The sequence below is a fragment of the Rattus norvegicus genome, chromosome 1 (genome assembly GCF_021556685.1).
Source record: "Rattus norvegicus strain SHRSP/BbbUtx chromosome 1, alternate assembly SHRSP_T2T, whole genome shotgun sequence".
NCBI classification, from domain to species: domain Eukaryota; kingdom Metazoa; phylum Chordata; class Mammalia; order Rodentia; family Muridae; genus Rattus; species Rattus norvegicus.
Genome location: NC_141534.1, coordinates 88,079,359 through 88,102,287, shown reverse-complemented (window position 1 = coordinate 88,102,287; position 22,929 = coordinate 88,079,359). Strand labels below are relative to the sequence as shown.

The following is a 22,929-nucleotide window of genomic DNA, read 5'->3' as shown; positions in this document are numbered from 1 at the left end:
TTCAACCCCAGCACTAAGGAAGCAGAGGCAGGCAGATCTGCATTTGAGGCCACCCTGGTCTACAGATGAGTTCCAGGACAGTCAGGGCTACACAGAGAAACCCTGTTTTAAACAAACAACAAACAAATAAACAAACAAAGCCAGCATGGTCCAGAAATAAGAGGTACAAATGACTTGTGAATGTTGAGGGGAAAAATCTCAAAGGCAACTCTGCCTACCCCAGAATCTGGTACATTTAGGAGGCAGGAAAATTATTACATAGAACCAGCACTTCTTCCCAATGGCTAAGAACTTGATAAAACTACAGACATGGGGCTGGGGATTTAGCTCAGTGGCAGAGTGCTTACCTAGGAAGTGCAAGGCCCTGGGTTCGGTCCCCAGCTCCGAAAAAAATGAACCAAAAAAAAAAAAAAAAAAAACTACAGACATTACAAGGGCCTGTCTGTACACCAAGAGCGGCAGGTAATGAGGGCAAGGTGGAAAGCAGTGTGGTGTAGCTCCTTTACCACAGGGCACCCTGAAAATGTATTTAAGCAGCAGGGATGCCCCTTCCTCTGAATAACAAAATATTCCATAGTGGTGTGGCTCAGTGGTTACACCCTGCCTAGAATCCCCCAGTGAGGGGCTTGGGGCATGGCTCAGGGAAGTGAAGGAATGAATGATGGCTGGATCATGAATGAATGAATGATGAATGAATGCATTCATACACTGATGCTACAGATCTGCAAATAGAAAGGAAGGGAGACTCTAGAGGAGATCCTGAGGCTTAGCCCAAGGGAGGCACTATGCCTCCCTTCTCATGTGACCTGCCTAGAACCCACGTGCACCTAGACTCACCTATGCTCGGGACCAATCTGGACAAAGACTATACGACCTACCTATACTATACCATTATACTATAGGACACTAGTACACTATAGTATACTACCTATTCTAAGACTTACCTGGACCCGGGACACACTTGCCGTTGGGATCTATGTGGGCCTGAGAGTCTCCTGAAGCAGGACCTAACTTTACTTGGGAACTACTTGGGTCCAAGAGCCACCTAGATTGGGACCCACCTGGATCTTGGTCCTACTCATAGCTGGGACCCACGTGAACCTGAGAGTAACCTGTACCAGGACGCACCTGTACTCATAATCGGAGCCTGCCTTTGCAGAGCCATCCTCCGTGCGGTAGTCCACGTAGAAGGTGCTGTTGCCCTCACCACCCTGGCAAGCCACCGACAGCAGCACTGACCCGCAGTTCTCCAGGCAGTGGTAGAGGCTGGGCTCAAAGAAGATGCGGCTGGCACCATCGTCTTCATCATCGGGGGCACCATCGTTGGCCCCAGGCCTGCGGGCAGCATCCGCAGCGTGTCGGCGCAGCACGTTGCCCGCACCTGTCATCAGCCGCGTGGCCTGGATGCGGTAGAAGGCACGGCTCTTCTGCTGGTGCAGCAGTGCATAGTACTTGGCGATGCCCACCAGCTGCTCCAGGTCCTTATCCGGGTGCTTCTGCTTTAAGTCCTTAAGAATCTGGATGACCTCGCGCCGGCTGGCGTCCAGCTCACGCGCCTCAGCGGGACCTGTGCCCAATGCACCCAGCTCGCCTGGGACCTCAGTGCCCACGAATGTGCCATCCAGCTCGATGCTCTTGGGCGGGTCTCCCTCTGCCCCGATGATGATTCCGCTGCGAGGGTCGGTGCGATAGCGCTTGTACACGTACTTGTAGAAGAGCAGTCGCTTGTCCGCCATCCAGGCGAACACCACACACACCGGGAAGAAGACCAGCGTGAGCAGTGCCTCCCACACCTGAGGGCAGCAGACTGTGAGTGCTCTACATGCTGTCCCTTTCTCCTGCTCATCTCTGTTCACTTCTGCTTCTCCTATGCTCATGTTTCTCCACACACACACACCCATCTAACACATCCATCCATATGTCAACCCACCCATCCATCCATCCACCCACCATCCATCCATCCAACACTCACATCCACCACTTATCTATCCTTCCCATCCATCCATCCTCCATCTAGCCAGCTACCCAGTCACCCGTCCTCCTTCTACCCAAACGTCCATCATCTACCTATTCCTGTATCAACTCCCCATCTATCCACCTATGTATCCTTCCTTCGTCCACACATCCACTCATCCATCAACACAAGCATGCACACAGCCATCCACCCGTTTTCCCATTCACCCACTCATGCATTCTTCTGCAGCCCTACTATTTATCCCCCCTCCTTCCTTTCCCCTCTCCTTTCCCCATCTCATGTCAGTTTTAATGGCCTGACTCTTCATCTCTGCCTCTCTTACTGTCTCTTCTGTCTGCCCCCTTCTCTCAGCTGGTGTTTTTAATCTTCCTTCTCTTCTCCTTTTCACTTGTTCCGGTTACCTAGGTTCCCTCGCCTCTATGTCCTTTTTTTTTTTTTTTTTTTAAATCTTTTTGTAGACACCCGGCTCTCTCCCTTGAAGAGTCTTCAAAGTTTTTCTCCTCTGCCCTCTCAGTAAGTGCGCCTCTCCAAACGGCATGTGCTCTTTGCCCGCCTCCCTCCTGGTCTTCTTATTCATCTACCCACTGAGCACTATACCTTGCTGCATATGCACTAGACACCAAGACATTCTTAGCCTCCGCCAAGTGACGATGTCCCACTTGTGGTCCTGGCTTATCAGGGTTATCTCTTCCTGTGCCTCCCCCTCCATTTCCTCCTCTTCACCTTGCACACATGTTCTCTGATCGCCACAATCACTCCATCTCACCATACAAGAACTGGTGACCAGAGCTCCAGACAGCCTTTCCTTCCTCAGAGTCTGAGCGGATCTCATGGGCAAGACTGACTCTAAAAGTTCATTTCTGGGATCTGGGGCAATCATTTATCTTTCATTCCTTGGAAGCTGCCCCACGTCAGGTAGCTGAGGAAATCCAATGACCTCATGGTCAGTTAGTGAGGGCCACCTCTAAGCTGGAGCTGCCATGCCTGTCCCTAGCACAGAGCACTGCCTGCTCCTGGCACATGTGAAACACCCAAGAGGTGAAATGATCTGGCACAATTTGGTGATTGGAGCAACTTGGGAGGCTGAGGCAAGAGGACAACATGGTCTAGGCTAGCCTGGAAAACTTGGTGAAATCTTTTCTCAAAAAGCTGTGGTGGGGGCTTGGGGGCTGGGAAGATGGTCCTGAGTTCAATTCCCAGAAACCACAGGGTGGCTCACAACCATCTGTAATGGGGTCCAATGTCCTCTTCTGGTGTGTCTGAAGACATTGACAGTGTACTCACATACATAAAACAAATAAATATTTTTAAAAAAGCTCTGTGGGTAAAGATGCATGCTGCCAAGACGGACACCCTGAGGTTGATCCCCAGGGCCCACAGAGTAGAAGGAGAAAACTGATTCTTTCAAGTTATCCTCTGTCTTTCTTCCTGGGTACCCACCATATACGTCCAACACAAACATCAACTTTAGAGGGGTTTAGTCAGGTGTGGTGGTGCATGCCTTTAGCTCTGGGAAGGCAGAGGCAGGTTGATCTCTACAAGTTCAAAACAGGCCAGGGCCTTGTCTCAAAAATTATTTTTTTTTTAATTTTTAAAATATTTTAGGTTTTGAGAAAGAAATCGGTGGAGCTGGAATGATATAGCTCAGTGGTTAAGAGCACTGGCTGTTCTTCCAGAGGACCCAGGAGATTCAGTTGCCAGCGCTCACACGGAGGTTTGCAACTATCTAAAACTCCAGTTCCAGGGATCCAGCATCCTCTCCTAGTCTCTGCAGGCAGCAGGCACACATGGTGCACAGACATGCAGTAAAACACTCGTACATGTAAAATAAAAATAAATAAATCCCCCCAAAATGGCTTCATGGTAGAATGCTTGCCTAGAACCTATGATTGAAGGGCTGGGACCTTGGCTCAGTACCACCTGCCTAGCATGTGAAGGTCCTAGCCTAGCATGTGAAGGTCCTGGCCTAGCATGTGAAGGTCCTGGCCTAGCATGTGAAGGTCCTAGCCTAGCATGTGAAGGTCCTAGCCTAGCATGTGAAGGTCCTGGCCCAGCATGTGAAGGTCCTGGCCTAGCATGTGAAGGTCCTGGCCTAGCATGTGAAGGTCCTGGCCTAGCATGTGAAGGCCCTAGCCTAGCATGTGAAGGCCCTAGCCTAGCATGTGAAGGTCCTGGCCTAGCATGTGAAGGTCCTAGCCTAGCATGTGAAGGTCCTGGCCTAGCATGTGAAGGTCCTAGCCTAGCATGTGAAGGCCCTAGCCTAGCATGTGAAGGTCCTAGCTTCAATCTCCAACACAAAAAAGCAAAGCAAACAACCAACAAAAACTGACTGAGCAGCGGTGGTGCAGCTTTTAATCCCAGCACTTGGGAGGCAGAGGCAGGTGGATCTCTGAGTTCAAGACCAGCCTGGTCTACAGAGTGAGTTCCAGGACAGCCAGAGCTACACAGAGAAGCCCTGTCTTGAAAAATTATAAAAAATTTTTTTAATTGAGAGAGAGGGAGAGAGAATATTTGTGCAGTTGTCTAAGGCCAGAAAAGGGTATCAAATCCCCTGGAACTGGGCTTAGAGGAATTGTGAGCCACAGATCTGGGTGCTGTGAACCCATCCTGTCTCCTCTGCAAGAGCAGCAGGCACTCCCCACTGCTAAGCCATCTCTCCAGGTCACAAAGGCTATCACATAAATATCCACGACACCATCTTCTCATTCAAGGTAAGAAGGAAAGGACGGAGCGCTTCAGATGATGTGGTCCCCAAGTTTCTTACAAAGATGTCTGAGAGAGAAAGAGGATTTTTCATTGTTTATAACATTATTTGTTTATTGTTGTGAAGTGGGAGGGGGCATGGAGGTCAGAGACAAACTTTCAGAAGCTACTCAGGCCCTTAGGCTTGGCTACAAAGCACCTCTATCCACTGAGCAATCTTGCCAGTCCAGATCTGGTCTCGCTAGCCCTTAGTCCCCACCCCTTAGTGTGTCCAGATGGCTCTGAGACCTCATAGCTCCACTGGGGCAAAAGCAGGGGAGAGCACTCATGGAGGCTCCCCTCTCTGTCTGTGTCTGTCTGTCTGTCTCTGTCTCTGTCTGTCTGTCTCTGTCTCTGTCTCTCTCTCTCTCTCTCTCTCTGTGTGTGTGTGTGTGTGTGTGTGTGTGTTCATTAATGGAGTTTCTCCATTAATTGGCAAAAGCCCCCAGCCTCTCCCACTTCATTTCCTTCCCTGAGTATAAATAAAAGGTCCATCTGGACCTTGCCTCCATCTGGAGCTGTGGTATCTTCCATCTTCCTTCTACCTTCTACATCATAGCCAGCTTTTATGTCTCCTCCACTCTGCTCCTCCCTACAACTCACCCACAGTATCTAAAATTCCTTCTTCACAGAGCTCTCTCTTTCTCTCTTTCATATATATGTGTGTGTATGTATGTATGTATGTATGTATGTATGTATGTATGTATGTTTGTATATACTGGGTGAGGTGTGAGTCCCGTGCTGGGGAGGTGGAGACAGGAGGTCTCCTGAGCTCAGGAGCTATCCAGTCTAGTCAGTCAGTGATCTGTAGGTTCAGAGAGGGACCCTGTCTCAAAAAATAAGGTGGACCACTGAGGAAGCCCGGTCATTGACCTCTGTGGCTGCACACATGTGTACACTCACACGAAAACCTTCACCTCACACACTCACACAAAGGCTATTTGGATTCGGTCCTAAGCCAGGATGCAGTCCTTTTTTAAGAGAACCTGAAAACTGAGGCTGTGGAGATGGCTCAGTGGTTAAGGGCACTGACTGCTCTTCCAGAGGTCCCATGCCCAGATAAACCCTGCAGTCTCTACTTTGATACCAACTCTAGGGCACTTTTATATCTGGGTACTTCTAGAGTAGAATCTATTAAGTGACAGCAGTTAACAGATCATGCACAGCGTGAATGAGTGAGTCTTGGGCACCACAAATAAATTATGCATGTGGGTGTACAAATTAGGCCAGACCCATGAATAAATTATGCAAATAGAGGCTGCACTCTTAGACTTGTGGGAAATAAATTAACCAAATGTTGTAAAGGAAGATGAGGACAGGCAGGGGTGCTGGTGAAGACACTGGACGCTGGGGAGATAGACGGAGGATTGTGGGAATCGGGGTGTGAGCCAGGCAGCTGTGAGTTTCAAATTTGTCTTGGTGTGGAAATAAATTATGCAAAGGGGACACCGGCTTTTGCTGGTGTCCCTGCCAATTGGATGGGAGTATAAACTACACTGAATCTGAACTGAAGCTGAATAATGAATGAGCCATGCAAACTGCCCATCTCTCTGGCCCTACACAGAGATAAATTATGCAGATGTGGGTACCACAGATGCCAGCCTGTGGATATATTATGTAAATGGGCCAAGTTACTCAAATTGATTTGCGCTGTCAGAACACAGGAGGCTGGTCAATGCAAATGAAGTGTGAATTATGCAAATAGAGATGTCTTATGGTAAAGTCCAGAGTAAATTATGCAAAAAGAGTGCTCTCAGGTAACTGCGTGGCTAGCTGAGGCATGTCTTACATGGATCTTGGGCTCTGTTAGCTAATGCACAGCCTTGGGAATTACCTTCTGGGTGGGCACAGAGCTCTCTACTTGTACCTGCATTTTTAACTTGCTGTCTTTGGCTCAGTCCCCTGGTGCAGAGTGTGACGGGCACTCGTACCCGCACGGGTGTGCACGCGCATGCACGCACGCACGCACGCACGCATGCACGCACACAAATGCACACACACAGACATTCCAAGCCACCAGGCCTGGAGTGTTGGTCTTTACTCACCTGGACCACGCCTGGAGAGAAAACTGCTAGAATGAGATAAAGCCAGACATAGGCAAAGATGCTCCAAGAGGCTGTGACGAAGAAGACCCTTAAGTGCTTGATCTTACGGCTCTCACCAGCCGGGATGACATACACACACACAGCAATGACCACAAACATGTTGAAGGCGGCACTGCCCACGATGGTGCCTGGGCCTAGCTCACCCGCCTGGAAGTTGTGGCCACAGACCTCGATGACAGACAGCAGAATCTCAGGTGCTGAGGAGCCCAGGGCCATGAGTGTAAGGTTGGACACCGTTTCATTCCAGATGCGTACAGTGCCCACGCTGGTCTCCCCATTTGCCTTGGTGATGGTGATCTCTTTCTCCTTGGATGTGATGACCTCAATGGATGCCATAAAACGATCAGCAATGATAGACACACCCAAGAACATGTAGACCATGGCCACAAAGTACACCACGGCCCGTGCAGCCTTGTCCCCCAGTGATGGGTCGTCGGGTTCCCACACAGGCAGCAGCACCCCTGGTTGGCAGCGGTAGGAACCTTGGCAGCCGCCTGGGCTGGCATCGCTGTCATTAGCTGGGGGAGGTGGCAGGGATGGGGTCGGAGTAGCTTCCCCCAAGCAGTGGGGTGCCCCCAGAAGGAGGGCAACCCCCACCAAAGCCAAGGGAGCCATGGGGGGTGGTCAGGTCCTGGGGAGAGGAGCAAGAGATCAAAGTGAGCAGATCACATGCCTCCCTGCCACTCAAAATGCACAGTGTGGTCTGGGGGCGTGGCTCAGTGGTTGAGCCCCTGCCTAGAATCCCCCAGTGAGGGGCTGGGATGTTGCTCAAAGGCACAGTACTTTCCTACTATGCAGTGAGGGTTTGAAGGTGGTGCTCATTGATAGACTGCATACCTAGCATGCAGAAAGCCCTGGGTTTCATTACCAGCACTGTCGAAGAATAGTATCCCAGTTTGTTAGACTACAGGACACAGGTGAGCTGGGAACCGGCACAGGAGACAAGGAGACAGAGATCACCACATGGACACCCAAATGAAAAAACACAGGAATACCCAGGACAGAGGGGGTTTGCGAAATGCTGGAAACATCAGTGAGTCAAAGTACCCTGGGAACCTGCAGCCAACCCTCACACACTCTGTGATTCTGCAGCTTTGTTCCTAGGAGAGGCTTCTACACCCATCTCGGGAAATGGCCCCCAGGAGAATGTCTGGGGCAGCTTTATTTACAACAGGGACAACCTTGAAACAATTCAGAGGCCTCTCAACAATTAAATGCAGGAACAGTGATGGAGTAGTATACTGCCCCTAAGCAGGGAGGGACTGTGGCTGATTGTGAGGACATAGAGGAACCCGATCCTGAGACACGGGGCCCAGTGAAGGACACCAGTTACAAAGAACACTGTGAAACCCATATCAGCTGGAGGCCAGGAGCCCACTGGGCGATTCTAGTCATTTCGGCTTGACCCTTGACGGGGCTGTAATAGGTTCTGGGTATGAGTGTCTATTTTTGTCTTTCTGAGTTTATGTTTTATTACATTTTATTTATTTTGAGGGGGAGGGTTTAAGTGTGCTATGGCCAAAGAAGAGATAGGAAGAGAGAGCTGACTCAACGAAGTTGTCCTCTGACCTTATAAATCCACACAGTAACAAATAAGCAATAAGCACACAGGAGTGCCCATCCATTCTCCTTCCAGAACATTCCACAGCTCCAGTCTCAGAGGACTATGGACACCTCCCTTGCTTGCATGGCCTCTGTCCCACCTGCTCTGTTCCAGGCATTCTAGCCTCTGTTGTTCCTCACACAAACCATGCAAGTTTCTCCCTTGGGGCCTGAAGCTCTCTCCTCCCTGGGGTTCTGACTGAGCTCTCCAAGATGACACCCTTGGCCTTTGGAGAGGAGTCTTCCACTCAGTTCACAAAGTAGAGGATCAAGGCTCAGAGAAGTGAGGCAATTTGCACAGATCACCCAGCATCCACTCTCCCCAGAAGGTGCCCAAGGTCTGAGCTCCTGGCCCCGCCCTCATGTTGTTATGGTAACCCAGTTGCCTATTATAGAGAAAAGGCGGTCCGGAGGAGCTGTCACCTGAGCCTGCTGCCCATTAGAAATACCTTAGGGTGCCTCTAGCCTTGTCTTCAGGAATTACCACTTTCTCTGTCAGTCTAAAAGTTCCTCTCAAAGTCTAACCCACAGCCTGCCCTCAACTCACACCCACAGACCAGGAGCCCGCTTCTCTGGGGGAGGGAGGCAGTATGTTGGCAGAACTTCCCGAAAAGGAGTGAGTGGAGTGTGTGTGTGTGTGTGTGTGTGTGTGTGTGTGTGTGTGTGTGTGTAGGCAGGGGCGGGGAGAGGGGTGATTCTTAAAGAGCCGCTACACAGTTAGCCCCCTAGACAAGGCCTTTAATGATATATCTAATTAGCAGCCCCTAATTAGCAAACACTCAGGCGTAATTACGAACCCACCAGGATCCCAAGCAGACTCCCCTTTGCTTCTCCCTCCTCCCTTTTTGGGTTTTGGGAGAAACAGGGAAGACCCTGAAAGTCAAGAATCCATCTAACTACATTTAACTGCCTCTTTGGAGGAGGGTGAGATGCCTGGGAAGTCCTAGTTCAAGTCTAATCAATTGTCCCTCCAGTTTTAGTCCTCCAGGAACACCAGGGTGGGTAGACTAATGTTTGCCCACCCAGAGGCAGGGTCATCCAGTCACTGGATTTCTTTTGCTGTTACCCAGATTTCTCTCCCCCATCTCCTAGTCTTGGAAGAGGGACCCAGGAGAGAAAGCACTAGATAAATATTTGTGAAACACTTGGACAAGAGGCCTGAGCATTGTCTGTGGCTAGGGCAGCCACATTTTCTGCTCCAGGCTTCCTCCTCTGAGCCTTGAAAGCTAAGCTGGGTGTAGACTCAATGTCGAAAGGATCAGGTTGAATCCAGGAAGGGCTGGCAGGGTAGATGGTAGTACCCTCTCAGGGTGGCATCTTTAGTCTCTCCACAAACCTCATGGGCTGCTGGCCAGCTGGGCTAGTGGTGAGTGTCCTGTTCTGCTTGACCTGTCTCTGGGGGATTCTGGAAAGCCAGGTGGGACTCCTCAAGGCAGCTACAGCAGGGTGAGGACCTGGTGTTTATCCTGACTGCTGGGGGCGGGGGCGATGCAACGCAGAGTGGAAATGCAGAATTCAGAACACACACACACACCAGCTCTCTTTCCATTAATCACACAGGGCCCCCACTACACACACAGTTGCAGATTGCAGACAGATAAACTGAGGCCAGTAGAGAGAGAAAGGACTTGGTCAAGTCAGAGGCAGAGGTATTAAGGCGTGGGGCTCCTAACCCAGTGATCTTTTAAGCCATCTGGAATCCCCACGCGCTTGTCATGCAGGGCGGGCATCTTGTGGGCACGTGAAAGCTCACCCCAGCTCTGGCCCAGGTGTCAGTCAGCACCTCGCCCACCTTTTCTGGAGCCCTTCCTGAGGGAAGGAAAACGTCGGGCTGAGCCCCTCTATACAGCCCACAGAAGGTGTCTGCTTCCCCACCCAACCTCACTGTGAAGCAGGCGTGAAGCTGGAGGGATGGAAGTGAGACTGTGAGAAGGACCTGTCTAGCCTGACCTTAGAACAGTGCCCAGGAGTAGCGAGGTGTCTCAGAGTTGTCCAAAGAATGAATGGACAAACAGTGAGAGGTATGGGAGTTAGACTTTGTATGGGAGTTAGACTGTGGAGGGACTGGTCTAATGTTACTACACAGGCTAGGCTGTAGGCAGGACCAGCCCCAGAAAGTCAGGGTTGGGAGAATGGAGAGACCTGGGCTAAGAAGGGGTGAGGAGGAGTTGAGGGCACTCCAGGCCCTCGGGGGAGTCCACACTGCGGGGAATCTGCCTCCTCCAGGTCCCTGTGCATCAGGGGCGGAGACAGAGGTGTGTGGGTGTGAGTTGGCTACAGGCAGAGGGAGAAGAGGGGAGAGACAGACCCAGGTGCCCAGAGACAGACAGACAGACATACACTGTACACATGGCGCACGCTGAAAGCGGACAGCCAGGACTCGGAGCCAGGACTCAGGAAGCCCCCTGCACTTGACGACCCGGCGCAGCCTGGATTCCCGCAACCCCTGGGCTCCGGACGGCCACGCTGGGCTCTTACCTGCTTTGCAGCCGGGCCGGTCCCCGCTGGGCCCCCGGCAGTGGGCGCCTCCGCCCGAGGAGGAAAGGGAGAAAGAGGGAGAGGAGCTGGGGACTGAGGGAGAGCAGGGAGGAGGGAAGAGAGGGGATGCTAGGAGGGGAACTGGGGAGGGGCTGGGAGGAGGGCGGAGTCCAGGGGAGGGGGCGGGGACAGAGGAAGGGGGGGGGCTGAGAAAGCAGCCCCGGGGAGGGGGCTAGATTGGAGAGGCAGGGGAGTACAGCTTGGGAGGAAGCCGGGGGAAGGGGGCGGGAACAGAGGAATTGGGGCGGGGGAATCAGCCGGGAAAGAGGGACTAGGCTGAAGGAGGGAGATGCCGCGGATGAGAGGGAGTGGGACAAGTGAGCTGGGAAAAGGACCACCGGGAGGTGGGAGAGAGGAAATTTAGGAAGGGTGGTGTGGAAATAGGGTAGTTGTGGTTGGAGGACAGGGACAGCCTGGAAGAGGGAGGAGCTGAAGGAAGAGAGAGGGTGGGCACAGGGGAGCTAGGGAAGGGACCACCAGGAGGAGGAATATAGAGGCCGGAGGAAAAGAGGGAGGAGCCAGGAGAGGGCAGGGCTTATGGGAGGGAGCGAGGCCTGGGAGCTCAGGCTGGGGAATCCGCCGAAGGAGGAGCCAATAGGAGGAGGCGTGGCCAGGCAGTTGGGGGCGGGGCCACAAAGCTGAGACGAGGCCTTGCAAAAGAGCAAGAGGGAGGAGCCCAGAATGGGGCGTGGCCAAGGAAGCTAGTGGGTGGCCGAGGGGCTTGGCAGGGCTGGGTCTGCAGGTTGCCCCAGTCTCGGGGTTCAGCACTAGAATCCAAGGACAGCGACGGAGGGCGCAAGTACATACACCTGTCTGTCCTGTAGTTTCCCAGTTCCCCTCCTTGATCACACACGCACAGCATCCCGTCCATACAAGGGCCCAGAGATGCAGTCATCGCTACAAATAGCCACAGGCTGGCAGACCTGGGGGAAGTGGGGGAAGGAATGTCGGGCGGCAGATCTTTCCAAGTTCACAGCTCAGCCTGCTCAGAGCACCTTACAGAAGACAGGGAACTGTCACTAGAGTGCCCAGGTACGACGAGAACCATTCCCACTGCCCCTGCCACGCCAAAACACGGCCTCACTCCCAATCCCCAGAGGTAGATGTTATTAGCTCCATTTTAACATTTCGAAGGTGGGGAAACTGAGACAGCAACTGTGGCTTCAGGTTTTGTATCTTTACCACATGCTGTACTGTCTCTGGGCTGGCAAGGTAGGGAAGGAAGGATCAAGATCACCAGTGCGGTGACATGCATCTGTGACCCCAGCACTCAGGAGGCCAAGACAGGAGAATGGCTGAGTTCCAAGCCATCATCACAGCAAGACCTAGACTCAAAACAATCTTGGTGTGTGGGGTTGAAGATGTGAACCAGTTGGAAGAATGTTTGCACTCCTACCTACAAGTGCACAGATGCACACACCTCAGGATGCATGTATCACACCCCCTCACCATCACTACCCTAAGGACAAACCCCACTGCAGGCTCCCTCCCTCTAGAGGACAGGTGACAGGTGCTAGGTGCTGAGCACAAAATGGTACAGGAGGGAGAGAAGGCTGGCCCTGCCAGCAGCCGGTACCCACTGCCAGCTCTGGAGGGACACTCAGGCCTGCTGCCAGGAGAGGGAAATTCCAACTCCCTGAAGCTTCCCACGCTTTGGCCTGGCTTCTAGAGGTTGGAGCCTGGGAAGTTGGGAACTTGGCATCTGATGTCCCAAGACCTTTGCAGCGAAGGAAGGTGGTCAGATTTACAGGTGGACTTCCTAGTAGGAGTGACTGCTACCTATCCAACCCCGCAAACACATGTTCCTCCAAGGGATCAGATGTTCCACCCAGGCCCCATCCCCAGTCTGGACTCCCTCTCTCATATGACCCCAGTTCTATTCCTGGTCAGAGGTTGGGGAAGCAACATTTCCTTTGGGCTACATTCCTCTGGGCTTTGGGTTGGAGTCTCTGATGGAACCATGGAGGTGGTAACTGCTCTTGTCTCTCTGATCCTTGGGCTGTTCAGCTGAGTCCCAATACCTACTTTAGCACAGTATCTCCTGGGGCCTGCCTGCCTTGGTCTAGCTTTGACACCCCACACCACAGTCTATGCACACTTACTTTGTTAGCCTTCACCCATGCCCAGTCTAATCCCTTTTCTTTCCAGACCATCCCCCTCCTAAATAGACCAGTAGCTTGATCACTTCTACTTTGGGGTTGAGGGAGTCTGCAGACCCCTTATTGGGCTCATTGGAGATGCTAAAAATCCCCAAAGATTCCCTTAGTCTCCATGGGTCTCCCAGGGGACCCACCAGAGCCTGAAGCCCCTGGCGAATTCTCGCTTCCCCTTCACTGCAGACTCCTTATCTGTGGTTCTATATTCAACCTAGGTTGAGACAACGAACCTAGAGTAGCCTCAGTGGCATTTGTCTGGGACTGTACTTCCTGAGTTTAGCTCACCGGAGCAGAGAACGGCTTCATAGCTTTCAAAAATGCACCCTCCACACACTGTGACTTTCTTTCTTTCGTCTGGGTCTAACCTAGGAATCTCTGCGAAGTCCTCTTCCTCCTCAGTCCTTTGAGAGTGACCCCAGCAGTAGAACCTGGCACACAGTAAGGACTCAAGAGATGCTTGCCAGACAAGGAAATGATGACAGCCAGGGCAGCTCTGTTGCTCTGCATGTGTGAATAGTCTTCAGGGACCAACACCTGATGGGATTGCAGTGGTAGGCTGAGAACGTTCCTTTTCCGCCCCTTTTCAAATGGTTAGGGTCACACAGCACACTGGGGTGGGTCAGGGACTCTCAGCAACCTCCTTCTCGGGGAGTCCAAGGGGCACATTTGTCTTCTGAGATGCTTCCTTCCCCATCAATGATAGACACGAGGGGCCTACACCTGAGAAGAGGGAGTGCTCAGGAGGCTGGGGGCTCCTCAGGTCTGGGACCCGCCTTGTCCCCAAGGCCCTGCTGATGTTTCCTCTGCTCCACTTGATGACGAAGCCGTGTCAAGACCAGCTCAGAGGCCTGGATCAGGCTGTGCTGTGGGGACAAGAGAGGAAGGTAAGCTGTGACTTGGAGAGGGGCACCTGTTAGACCATACTGGACAGAGACTAGACCACAGGGTGTTGGGTGAGAATTGATCTCCCAAGTAGGAGCAGAGGCCAGACTCAGGGTGCAAGTGGGGGATACAGCTTTAGATCAATTTCCTATGGGAGGGGCAAATTAGACCCAAGTGGAAAAGAACTGAGGTTAGAGATCAGCAGAAGGGCTGGGTATGGTGCTAGGGTGGCTGAGACAGAAGAACTGAATTTTGAGACAGCTTTGGCTGTACAATGTGACTGTACCTTGCAAACCCAAGGGCTGGGGGACATAGCACAGTGGGTCTGATACGAAGCACCAGACACATGAATAAATAAGTGGAAAGAGAGAGGGAAGGAAGGAATAGGAAAGTGATCAGAGGAAAGACAGAGATAGCTCAAAAAACAGACTACATTAGACGGTTGGTATTTGAGGTTCAACTGTTACAGAGAAGCTGAGGTTAGACCACAGTGGGGAGGACAAAGGTAAGATCCTACAACAAATAAGAGGTTAACAGAGCAAGAACCAGGCAGAAGTGGAAAGCAGAAGTTGAGGTTAGACCTCAGACATGCTCCTCTGGGGCTCATGAGATGCCAGCTTAGCTTGGGGTTTAGTAGAAGACTCTGCCTCAGGAGAATAAGATAGAGGAGAGCAGGACACATGAAACCCTCCCTGCCTTACACACACACACACACACACACACACACACACACACACACACACACACACACTGAGATTTTAAAACCCACAGCATCTAACTCTGCTTTACCAGGCTGATACCTCCCTCATGAATGCCACTGTTTGGCATTCTCCCGGCTTCTAGAAACCTCCCAAGACCAGGCTACCCCTTCCTAAAGGCAAGACACTATGCCTGTAGCTGGGCACCCCATTTTCAACCTCCCTCCCACTGTCCCTGGCAAGGACCCTCAGTGAGTGGTGGCTTCCCCTCAGTCATGGCAGGCCTGATACCTGGAGGATGTGCACCCCTTTCAGGGATACCACAGCCAGCTCCCGCAGGCCATCTCCAGTCAGGTCCACATGGGCCATGGCCAGCAGGGGGCTGGCGAAGCTCCTTCGCCACAGCAGGCGGAAGCCTCTGCTGGCCTCTGGCAGTCCATGGTACTTATAGCAAAGCAGCTCCTGTGGGGAGAGGGACCAAGGTCATGCAGGCTGAGGAGGCAGGGTCACTCGCTGCAGGGGTGCAGATGAATGACAGGCCCATCTTTCAAGACCCACCTGTCCATAGGTGGCCACCAGGACTTCCGGTTGTCCATCTAGGTCCACGTCAGTGACCAGCCCGCAGAGTACGCTGTCAAACTGGTCACTGCCAGGCAGGAGAAGTTGGTCATCCAGGCCTTTGTTCAGAAGGTCCCTGAGGGTCCCAAATGCAGGGGGGGAAGCTAAGGTCAGATGACAGGTCCTGGCCACCTTTAGTTCTGGGCTGTAGGTGATGCCCGATTGGCTTCCCCTGAGGTCCAGACTCACTCCTGATACTGTGTACCTTGGTTTCAATGTGTGTACCTTTGAAAGTGGCTGGCCTCAAGTGTCCATCCTGTAGACTCCCTTCTGGATGGCCTACTGGGCTCCTAGGTATAGACCCACATGGTGGCTCTTGAGACACAGGTGCCCTGATCCCTGAACTTCTAAGCACTTGGTACTTCACAGAGCATGGAGAACTCCATGCTTGCTTTCATAAGTGCGCTGGAGCCAACTGGGACTAGCTCATAGGAGCTGATGGGAGTGCATGAAGTGGAAGAGGTGGAGGGGACATGGAGGTCGAGGATGTAGTTAAATTGGTACAGTGCAGCGTGAATGAGGCCCAGGGTTTGACACAGCACCACAGAAGCTGGGTGTGGTGGTACATGCATGTAACCCCCTGTGTACATGGGGGGCAGAGGCAGGACCACCATGAGGGTTCAGAGTCATCCTTAGCTACATAGTTGGAGGGCAGCCTTGACTTCCTGAGATCCCATCTCACTCACGCCCAGCACACACAAAGCTGACTGCCTGTTAGCATCACAACTGCATAGTTTGTGGTGCCTTAAAATCCAAGATGGTGGGAATATTGACACCATGGAAATTGCTGAGCACTGCATGTCTAGGCCTTCCCAAGCCAGTGTCTGCTGGCATCCCTGGTCCACTCATATCAGGGGTCTGGGTTTCTTTAAAGCGGGGGAGGGGAGATATATCCACCCTTAACAAATCCTCTACAAGATCCAGATGTGAGCGTTCCCACCTTCTCCCTCATCACAGCACCACTCTTGACCCTAGCCGCCTCAAAGGGCTGACAAGGTTAGACCATACCACACAAGCACAAGGTTAAATTGTGCCCAGAAGCCCAGGCATGCTCACCAGTATACCACAGCCGGCTCCAACATGCTGGCCACAAGCAGACTGTATCCTTCCTGCTGGGGGCTGTCCTTGGTTGCTATGGAAGAGACAGAAGTTGGCAGGTCTATGGAGATAAGGCTCTCCCTTATCCCCTTCCCCTCTGCAGTGAAGAATGCAGGCTAGACCTCAGGACAAAGAAAGACCCGAGATTGTGCCTCAGAAGGGAGGATTAGAGGTTAGACTACAACAAGGCTGTGGCCAGACATTAGACGTGTTAGTCTGAAAGTAGAACACAACAGGAGAGACGAAGGTTAGAGCAGAGTTGAAGTCTAAGGCTAGATCACACTGTGAGAATTAGGATGGAGGGGACTTTGCTTAGAAAATGAGGGGCAGGTTAAGGTGAATGTCAGTGTAGGGAAAACCAAGGTCAAGGAAAAGGAAGAAAAGCACCTGGGGGTAGGGTGAGACCATGATTGACAGTTGTCAGTCCAAAGTGAATGAGAAGTCTGGGGTGGGGGAAGCCAGTGTAAGATAATATGAGGAGTGAAGGCTAGCCCACAAAGGGAAAGTTGAAAATAGAGAAAAAGTTGAAGGCTAGACTAGAGTGGGGAGAGTGAGACTGGATAACAGACATGATCTGAGGCCAACCTGTGACACAGCCTATGGGCTGGCGAGGGGCCCCAGGAGGAGCCAGAGGTCTGGTCTGGACTCCTAAGGTAGGGAAAGCTGAGACTGCAGAGTCCACCTCCTAGACCCCAGATCTAGAGTGAAGAGCTCACCTTCCGAGGTCGACGGGCGGAACACAATCACTCGGGAGATGGGTCCGTCCTGCTGGATTGTCCAAGTCTGCAAGATCTCTGTGTGGAGAGTGGGGACTCATGGACCTGTTCCCATCCCTGGGCTTGTCCCCACCCCAGGCCTGACCCTTACCTCGATTCTTCTGGTCCACGTGAGCCACACGCACATAACCACTCTGGCAGCCCAGAGCTGAGAGCCGCTGGGATGAGCCTGGGAGGTTGTGGACATCAAGCCAGAGGACGCTGGTAGGAGGACAGTGGATGGGTGGACAGATGGGTAGATTTCCCAGAACTCAACTCCATATGTGCTTTCCAGAACACCCAGCCCCTCCCTGAAGCACCGGGATCCAGCCCCTGAGCCCCATCCTGCCTGCTCTAGACACTCATCCATGATCAATTCAACTTCCTTGAGCTCATGCTGCAAGCTGGGAATGAGAAATGAGATACCCAGGTTTTTTTTTTTTTTTTTTTTGGAGACAGGGTCTTATAGCCTGGGCTAGCTTCAAAATCAAGGATGAATTTAAATTCCTGACTCTCCTGTCTCTCCCACCCGAGTGCTGAGGTTAGAGGTGTACACGATCATGCCTGGATGATAGGATGGAACCTAGGGTTTTGAGCATGCTAGGCAAGCATTCTACCAACGGAGTGACTCCAACATGCTTCCTAGTTTCTCTAAGGTCGCCCTCCTGTGCGTTGTGCTAGAGAGCAGCCTATTCTGTCTGGCTTCTCTGAACACAGGGTCCTGATCTCTTCTTCGGGTGTCGGGGTCCCCTCCTACCTACTGGTCAGGTTCGTGAGCTCTGGAAAGAGGTTTTCCACGGGCTGTTCCTCAAACTGATGGAGCCCCTCATTCTGGAGAAGCAAGACCCGCCCCAGGCAATGGAGTCAGTCACCAGCCTCCTGCACACAGGCCAACATTCTGAGACTATGCCAAGCCTGCCCACCTCACCTCTTTGTAGAGATGAATAGCTGGATCATTCCCGCTCAGGAGAAAGACAGTCTCTAGCTGGTCCCCAACCTGGACTCTGAAAGCAGAGAAACCTAGACTGTGCCAGAACCTGAATGGGGTTAAATTCCCTACAGGGATTTAGAAATGCCACTGTCAACTTATTTTGAGATGGGTTTCCTGTACCCAAGGCTAGTCTTGAACCTACAATGTAGCCATAGCTGGCTTTGAACTCCTGATCCACTTACCTGTACCTCTTACACCCAGACTGAAATGCATTTGTAAGAGCCAAAAAAAAAAAGCCTTTGAGAACCTGACATTCAGAGAGTCTCATGGCAGGTGCATGGCTTAGTGTTCTGCACATTTGCGTACACCAGCTCATAAGTTCTGCAATTGCAAGATCTCAGAGCGGCCAAGTGCAGGTGCTGGGAGCTCTGCTCTGAGAGCCCCGGACTGCTTGAATCTTCACTCTAGGAACAGGATAGGTTACTCTAGAAAGAACCTGCAAAAACCCCGCAGCCAGGGCGGGTGAGATGGCTCAGTGGATAAAGGCAACTGCTACCATTCTGGATGATCTGAATTCGATCCCTGATCCCCAGGTCCACATAGCAGGAAAGAACTGACTCCTGTGGGTTGTTCTCTGACCTCTGCCTATGTGCTGTGGGATCTTGTTGCACACAAGTAAATATAATAATCTTCATACACACACACATGTATGCACACATGAACATGCATGCACACCAGTACATCCTTGCACATGTACATCATGTACATGCAAGTGTACACACACACACACCCTTGAAGTTTCATTTTTGTATCTCTCACCTGCTAAACCAAAGGTTGGGCACTAGGACCTGCATACCAAATCCAACCCACTAAGTGCTTTTTGTAAATAAAGTTTTATTGGCACAATCCTAGCCACTCATTCAGTGTCAACTGCTGTTTGCTTGCTCCAGGGGCAAAACTGTACAGCTGTGATACCAATCAACTGACCCTTAAAACCTAACATTTATTAACTGAGCCCTGACCCAAAAAAATGCAAAACAGATCAAAATGTTGCTAATCTCTGGTATCAGTGTTGTGATGAAGACTTGGAAATAGAACCCACATTCGTTGGGATTTTAAATCGTGAAGATTCTAGGTGGTTTGTAATCTACCTCCTTAAAGGACCCTCTACAGACTCTCAGGAGCTGCTGGGTTTGATAGACCCTCTTTCTTCTCTCTCTCTCTCTCTCTCTCTCTCTCTCACACACACACACACACACACACACGGTCTCATATAACCCAGGCTAGCCTCAAGCTCACTATGCAGCCAAAGATGACCTTGAACCAAATTCCAGTCCTCTTGCTTCTGTCTCCTGAGTGCTGGGATTAGAGGTATGGGCCACTGGTTAATTACTGGTGTATATAGTGCTTTGGAAGGGACCCAGAGCTCCATGTGCTAGGCAAGTGTTCTACTGCCTGAGTTGTATTCTCGGCCTTCAACTGCATCTTTTCAACATGGAGATTTCAGGGCTTATGAGGGTAGAGAGTGACTCCAGGTCTGAGAAATAGAGATCTAGAATTTCAGAAGTTGAGTTCTAGGCTGCAGAGATGGCTCAGTGGTTAAGAGCACTGACTGCTCTTCCAGAGGTCCTGAGTTCAATTTCCAGCAACCACATGGTGGCTCACAACCATCTATAATGAGATCTGATGCCCTCTTCTGGTGTGTCTGAAGACAGATTCAGCGTGCTCATATAAACAAAATAAGTAAATCTTAAAAAAAAAAGTTGAGTTCTAGGTGCTCAATTAACTCACTGGAATAATAGACTTGAGAGGTGACAATGTAGCCATCTTGGCTGCATTCAATCTGAAAAGCACCATGAGAAGCAGACTGGTGATGGCAGGTGTATGGATTCCAGTCTGCTTCAGTCCCATGAAACTCTACTTCCTGACTATACTGCCCATCACTTCTTGGGCCCCTAACAGTACCTGTATCCGATCCTTAAAGGCCTTTTGTTTTCCAGATAAGGTAAAAGCCTCTGAGTGCAAGGAAAGGGTAGGAGAGCAGGGGAGCCCAGGGTCACTCACTCTGCATGGCACAGCTGGAAGGGTGTGAACTGGAGTTCCAAATTCAAGCAGCTCTCTGTAGAAGGACACAAGTTGAGCCCAGTAGCAACTGGCAGCCCCACCCACAATTTCCCCCAAGTCCTGCTCACCTGCAATGGAGTCCAGGTTGTACTCTGAGCCGGGCTCATAGTCACAGTAAATGTTAAGAAAGGGACTGCCCTTGTCTCCTGAGTCCTGGGGGGGGTGAGGGAGTGGGGTGGAAACTGCTCTCAGGGGATGCAGGGGAGGTGAAAGGCATTTGGAGTAAGCCATTTTCTGTAGATTCAGAGCACTTGGGATAGACTTGGTGGGATCCACAGGGACTAAGGAAGAGGACGTGGACAGGTGGAGGGTGCTATGGTACCTTTATAAAAGTGATGCCCACAACCAGGCCCCGTTTTGGGGGTGACTTGTTGAAAGTGTCGATGGAGACGATCTCAGCATCCACTATGAGGGGAGTTCAAAGTTCACTGATTAGGCAGATTTCCAGTCTTGCATCCGAATCACACTAATTCCACACCATTGCAGTAAAACCTTTGGGTCGGCGGGAATCTAACCACCATCACCATGACCTCTGACCACCGAGTACTACGCTGTTGACATCTATGTTTGCGGAATCCTGGACCCTGACTACTTTCCGGCCATGACGACCACTGTCTCGGATCCTAAATGATTACCAGTTTTGACCCTGACCTCACATCTCAGTGACAGTATTAAAATCCTCAACACCAGACTCCAGCCCTGCCCCCGGCACCACAGCGCTACGCACCGGGGATGTAGTTGAATTGCAGCTCTTTGGCCACAGGCCTGATTTTCTGTCGGAGGTCTTGATAGCGGAAGCCGAGCACCTTGCCTTTAAGAGTGGCGGCCAGCAACTCCCCTCGCCCGTCGGCGCCTCCAGCAAGCCCATACACGTTGCTCTGCGACGAGAAGCGCGTGAAGCTGTCCTCTCGCAGTGGACAGGGCCCTTCTGCCACGGCCGCCTCCCCCATCCTGGCCCTCCGCGATCGGTCCCAGCTGGCCCGATGCTCCCCAACCTGTCAGGGAACCTCCACTAGCGCATACTGATGACGTCAAGAAGCTGCCGCCACTGCCCTCTACAAAGATGGCGCCCAGCTTCCTGACTGGGCGGCCCAGACAAAATTGCCTTTCTGCATATGAGTGTACTCTTCTTACCCATTTCAGAACTAAGGAGAGGGTCTTCCAGGACTTGAGATGGGGGATGAAGGCGTCTTCGGGCCTCTTTGAAAGCAGTGTGAAAAGAATAAGAATCACCCTGAATTGGGGGATGGTCACACACTCCCGTGATTACTGCATTAGGGAAGTGGAGGCACTTCTTGGACCAGTTTCAAAGCCATACGCTTCAACAGAGTTTGAGACCAAGCTTAAGTATATAAGTAGTTTTCAGGACCGCCGGTCTGCATGAGACACTTTCAGCCCTCAACTCTGACTCTCTGATACACACACATGCACTCCTATAAACAGACTCATTCCCCAACAAAACTACCTGAACAAAACAATTATAAAACCTAATTACTACACTTTTGTATAAGCACGTTCGATCTGCCAATTTATTTAAACTCATAAGCAAGCGGAGGCACATATCTAATCTTTTTACTTTTAGAGACAGGATCTTACTTCATAGCCTTAGCCAAACCGGTAATTTACAAATCAGGCTGGCCTCAAACTTGTGACAATTCCCTTACCTCTGTATGCCAAGTGCCAAGAGCACAGGCATGTCCTTCTAAAGTAGGTACTCTTAATACTTCCTAAACATTTATGTATATGTTTCTGTATGGGCACATGTACCATGGCATGTGATCAGAGAACAACTGTGGGTCCCAGCAATTGAACTCTGGTAGTTAGGCTTGGTAGCAAGCGCCTTTATCTGCTGAGCCATCTTGCTGGCCCTAAGGTACTGATGCTATTATATAGGCCAACTGAGGTAGGTAAATTCCCTAAGACCACAAAGAAAGAAGCAGCTAGTATTAAACCTAAATTATAATGTCATACTTAAGCAATATTAGTTTTAAAATAGTAAAGTGTATTCTTATTCCAGGGGAGAGATAAGTTAACCTGTCCATCCGGGTGGCAGAAGAGACTACCTGCTTTACTGAATATTCATAGTGACAATCTGCAGGACCCGTGGTTACCTTGCCCACTCAGACTGCACCTGGTGCCATCACACTCTTTAGAGTCCCTCACAAACTTCTCACCAGAACTATGCAAAGAGCTTTATGGAGGACAAGTCCAAAGCCTAGGGAGAGCAGGATCTGGACTAATGCTTCTTGGTGATGGAGATGGGTTACAAGCTAGGTACTCCTAACTATGAGGCCTTCAAGGGGGTCTGGATCTGCCATCTCAATCAACCTCAGCACCTGAAATACATGGCCTCAGACATAAAGCAGGCTTAATAGATATGCTAAAATCCAGCCAATTTTGGGCCAGATAGATGGCATAGATCCAATTTATGGAATCCATGTAAAAAGCCAGATGAAGTGGTGCACATCTGTAGTCCTAGTATTCCTGTGCAGAGATGGGGCTGGAAGCTCCTGGGCCAGTTAACTTGAAGTCCTAAGTACATTAGCAGAAAGAAGACCCTGCCTTGCCCAGCATGGTGGCCCACACCTTTAATTCCAGTACACAGGAGGCCAGCATAATCTATAGCCAAAGCATCATAGTGAGTCCCTGTCTCAAACTATACAGAAAACCAAGACTCTGATTCAATAAGGAGTTAAAGAGGATTG

The 22,929-nt window shown here is 51.2% G+C and overlaps 2 protein-coding genes across 8 annotated transcripts in view; both read right to left on the bottom strand.

The window, feature by feature from the left end:
• The window catches only part of Slc8a2 (solute carrier family 8 member A2), a 35,863-nt gene extending 24,818 nt beyond the window's left edge, over positions 1 to 11,045 (bottom strand). For 3 of the 5 annotated variants that reach the window (NM_001439789.1, NM_078619.3, NM_001439788.1), the window contains 3 exon segments: positions 1,129 to 1,793; positions 6,763 to 7,453; positions 10,903 to 11,008. In NM_001439789.1, the coding sequence (NP_001426718.1) occupies positions 1,129 to 1,793; positions 6,763 to 7,437 (1,340 nt within the window). In that variant the 5' untranslated portion in view covers positions 7,438 to 7,453; positions 10,903 to 11,008. 5 annotated transcript variants of the gene reach the window in all.
• Positions 11,046 to 12,048: 1,003 nt separating this feature from the next.
• Kptn (kaptin (actin binding protein)) lies at positions 12,049 to 21,248 on the bottom strand. 3 transcript variants are annotated; one of them, NM_001438185.1, is given in 12 exon segments: positions 12,049 to 13,981; positions 14,990 to 15,160; positions 15,257 to 15,392; positions 16,373 to 16,448; positions 17,131 to 17,208; positions 17,282 to 17,391; positions 17,927 to 18,000; positions 18,098 to 18,173; positions 20,165 to 20,219; positions 20,293 to 20,377; positions 20,547 to 20,629; positions 20,952 to 21,248. In NM_001438185.1, coding segments are annotated over 12 exon segments (1,293 nt in total). In that variant the 5' UTR covers positions 21,175 to 21,248; the 3' UTR covers positions 12,049 to 13,855.
• Between the last annotated feature and the right edge of the window lie 1,681 nt (positions 21,249 to 22,929).

Excerpts from the sequence above, each read along its gene's own strand:
- Kptn (NM_001107457.1), bottom strand. The coding sequence starts at position 21,174 with ATGGGGGAGGCGGCCGTGGCAGAAGGGCCCTGTCCACTGCGAGAGGAC. Across the intron at positions 20,630-20,951 it reads GCAATTCAACTACATCCCCG|TGGATGCTGAGATCGTCTCC; the intron begins GTGCGTAGCGCT and ends CTCCCCTCATAG.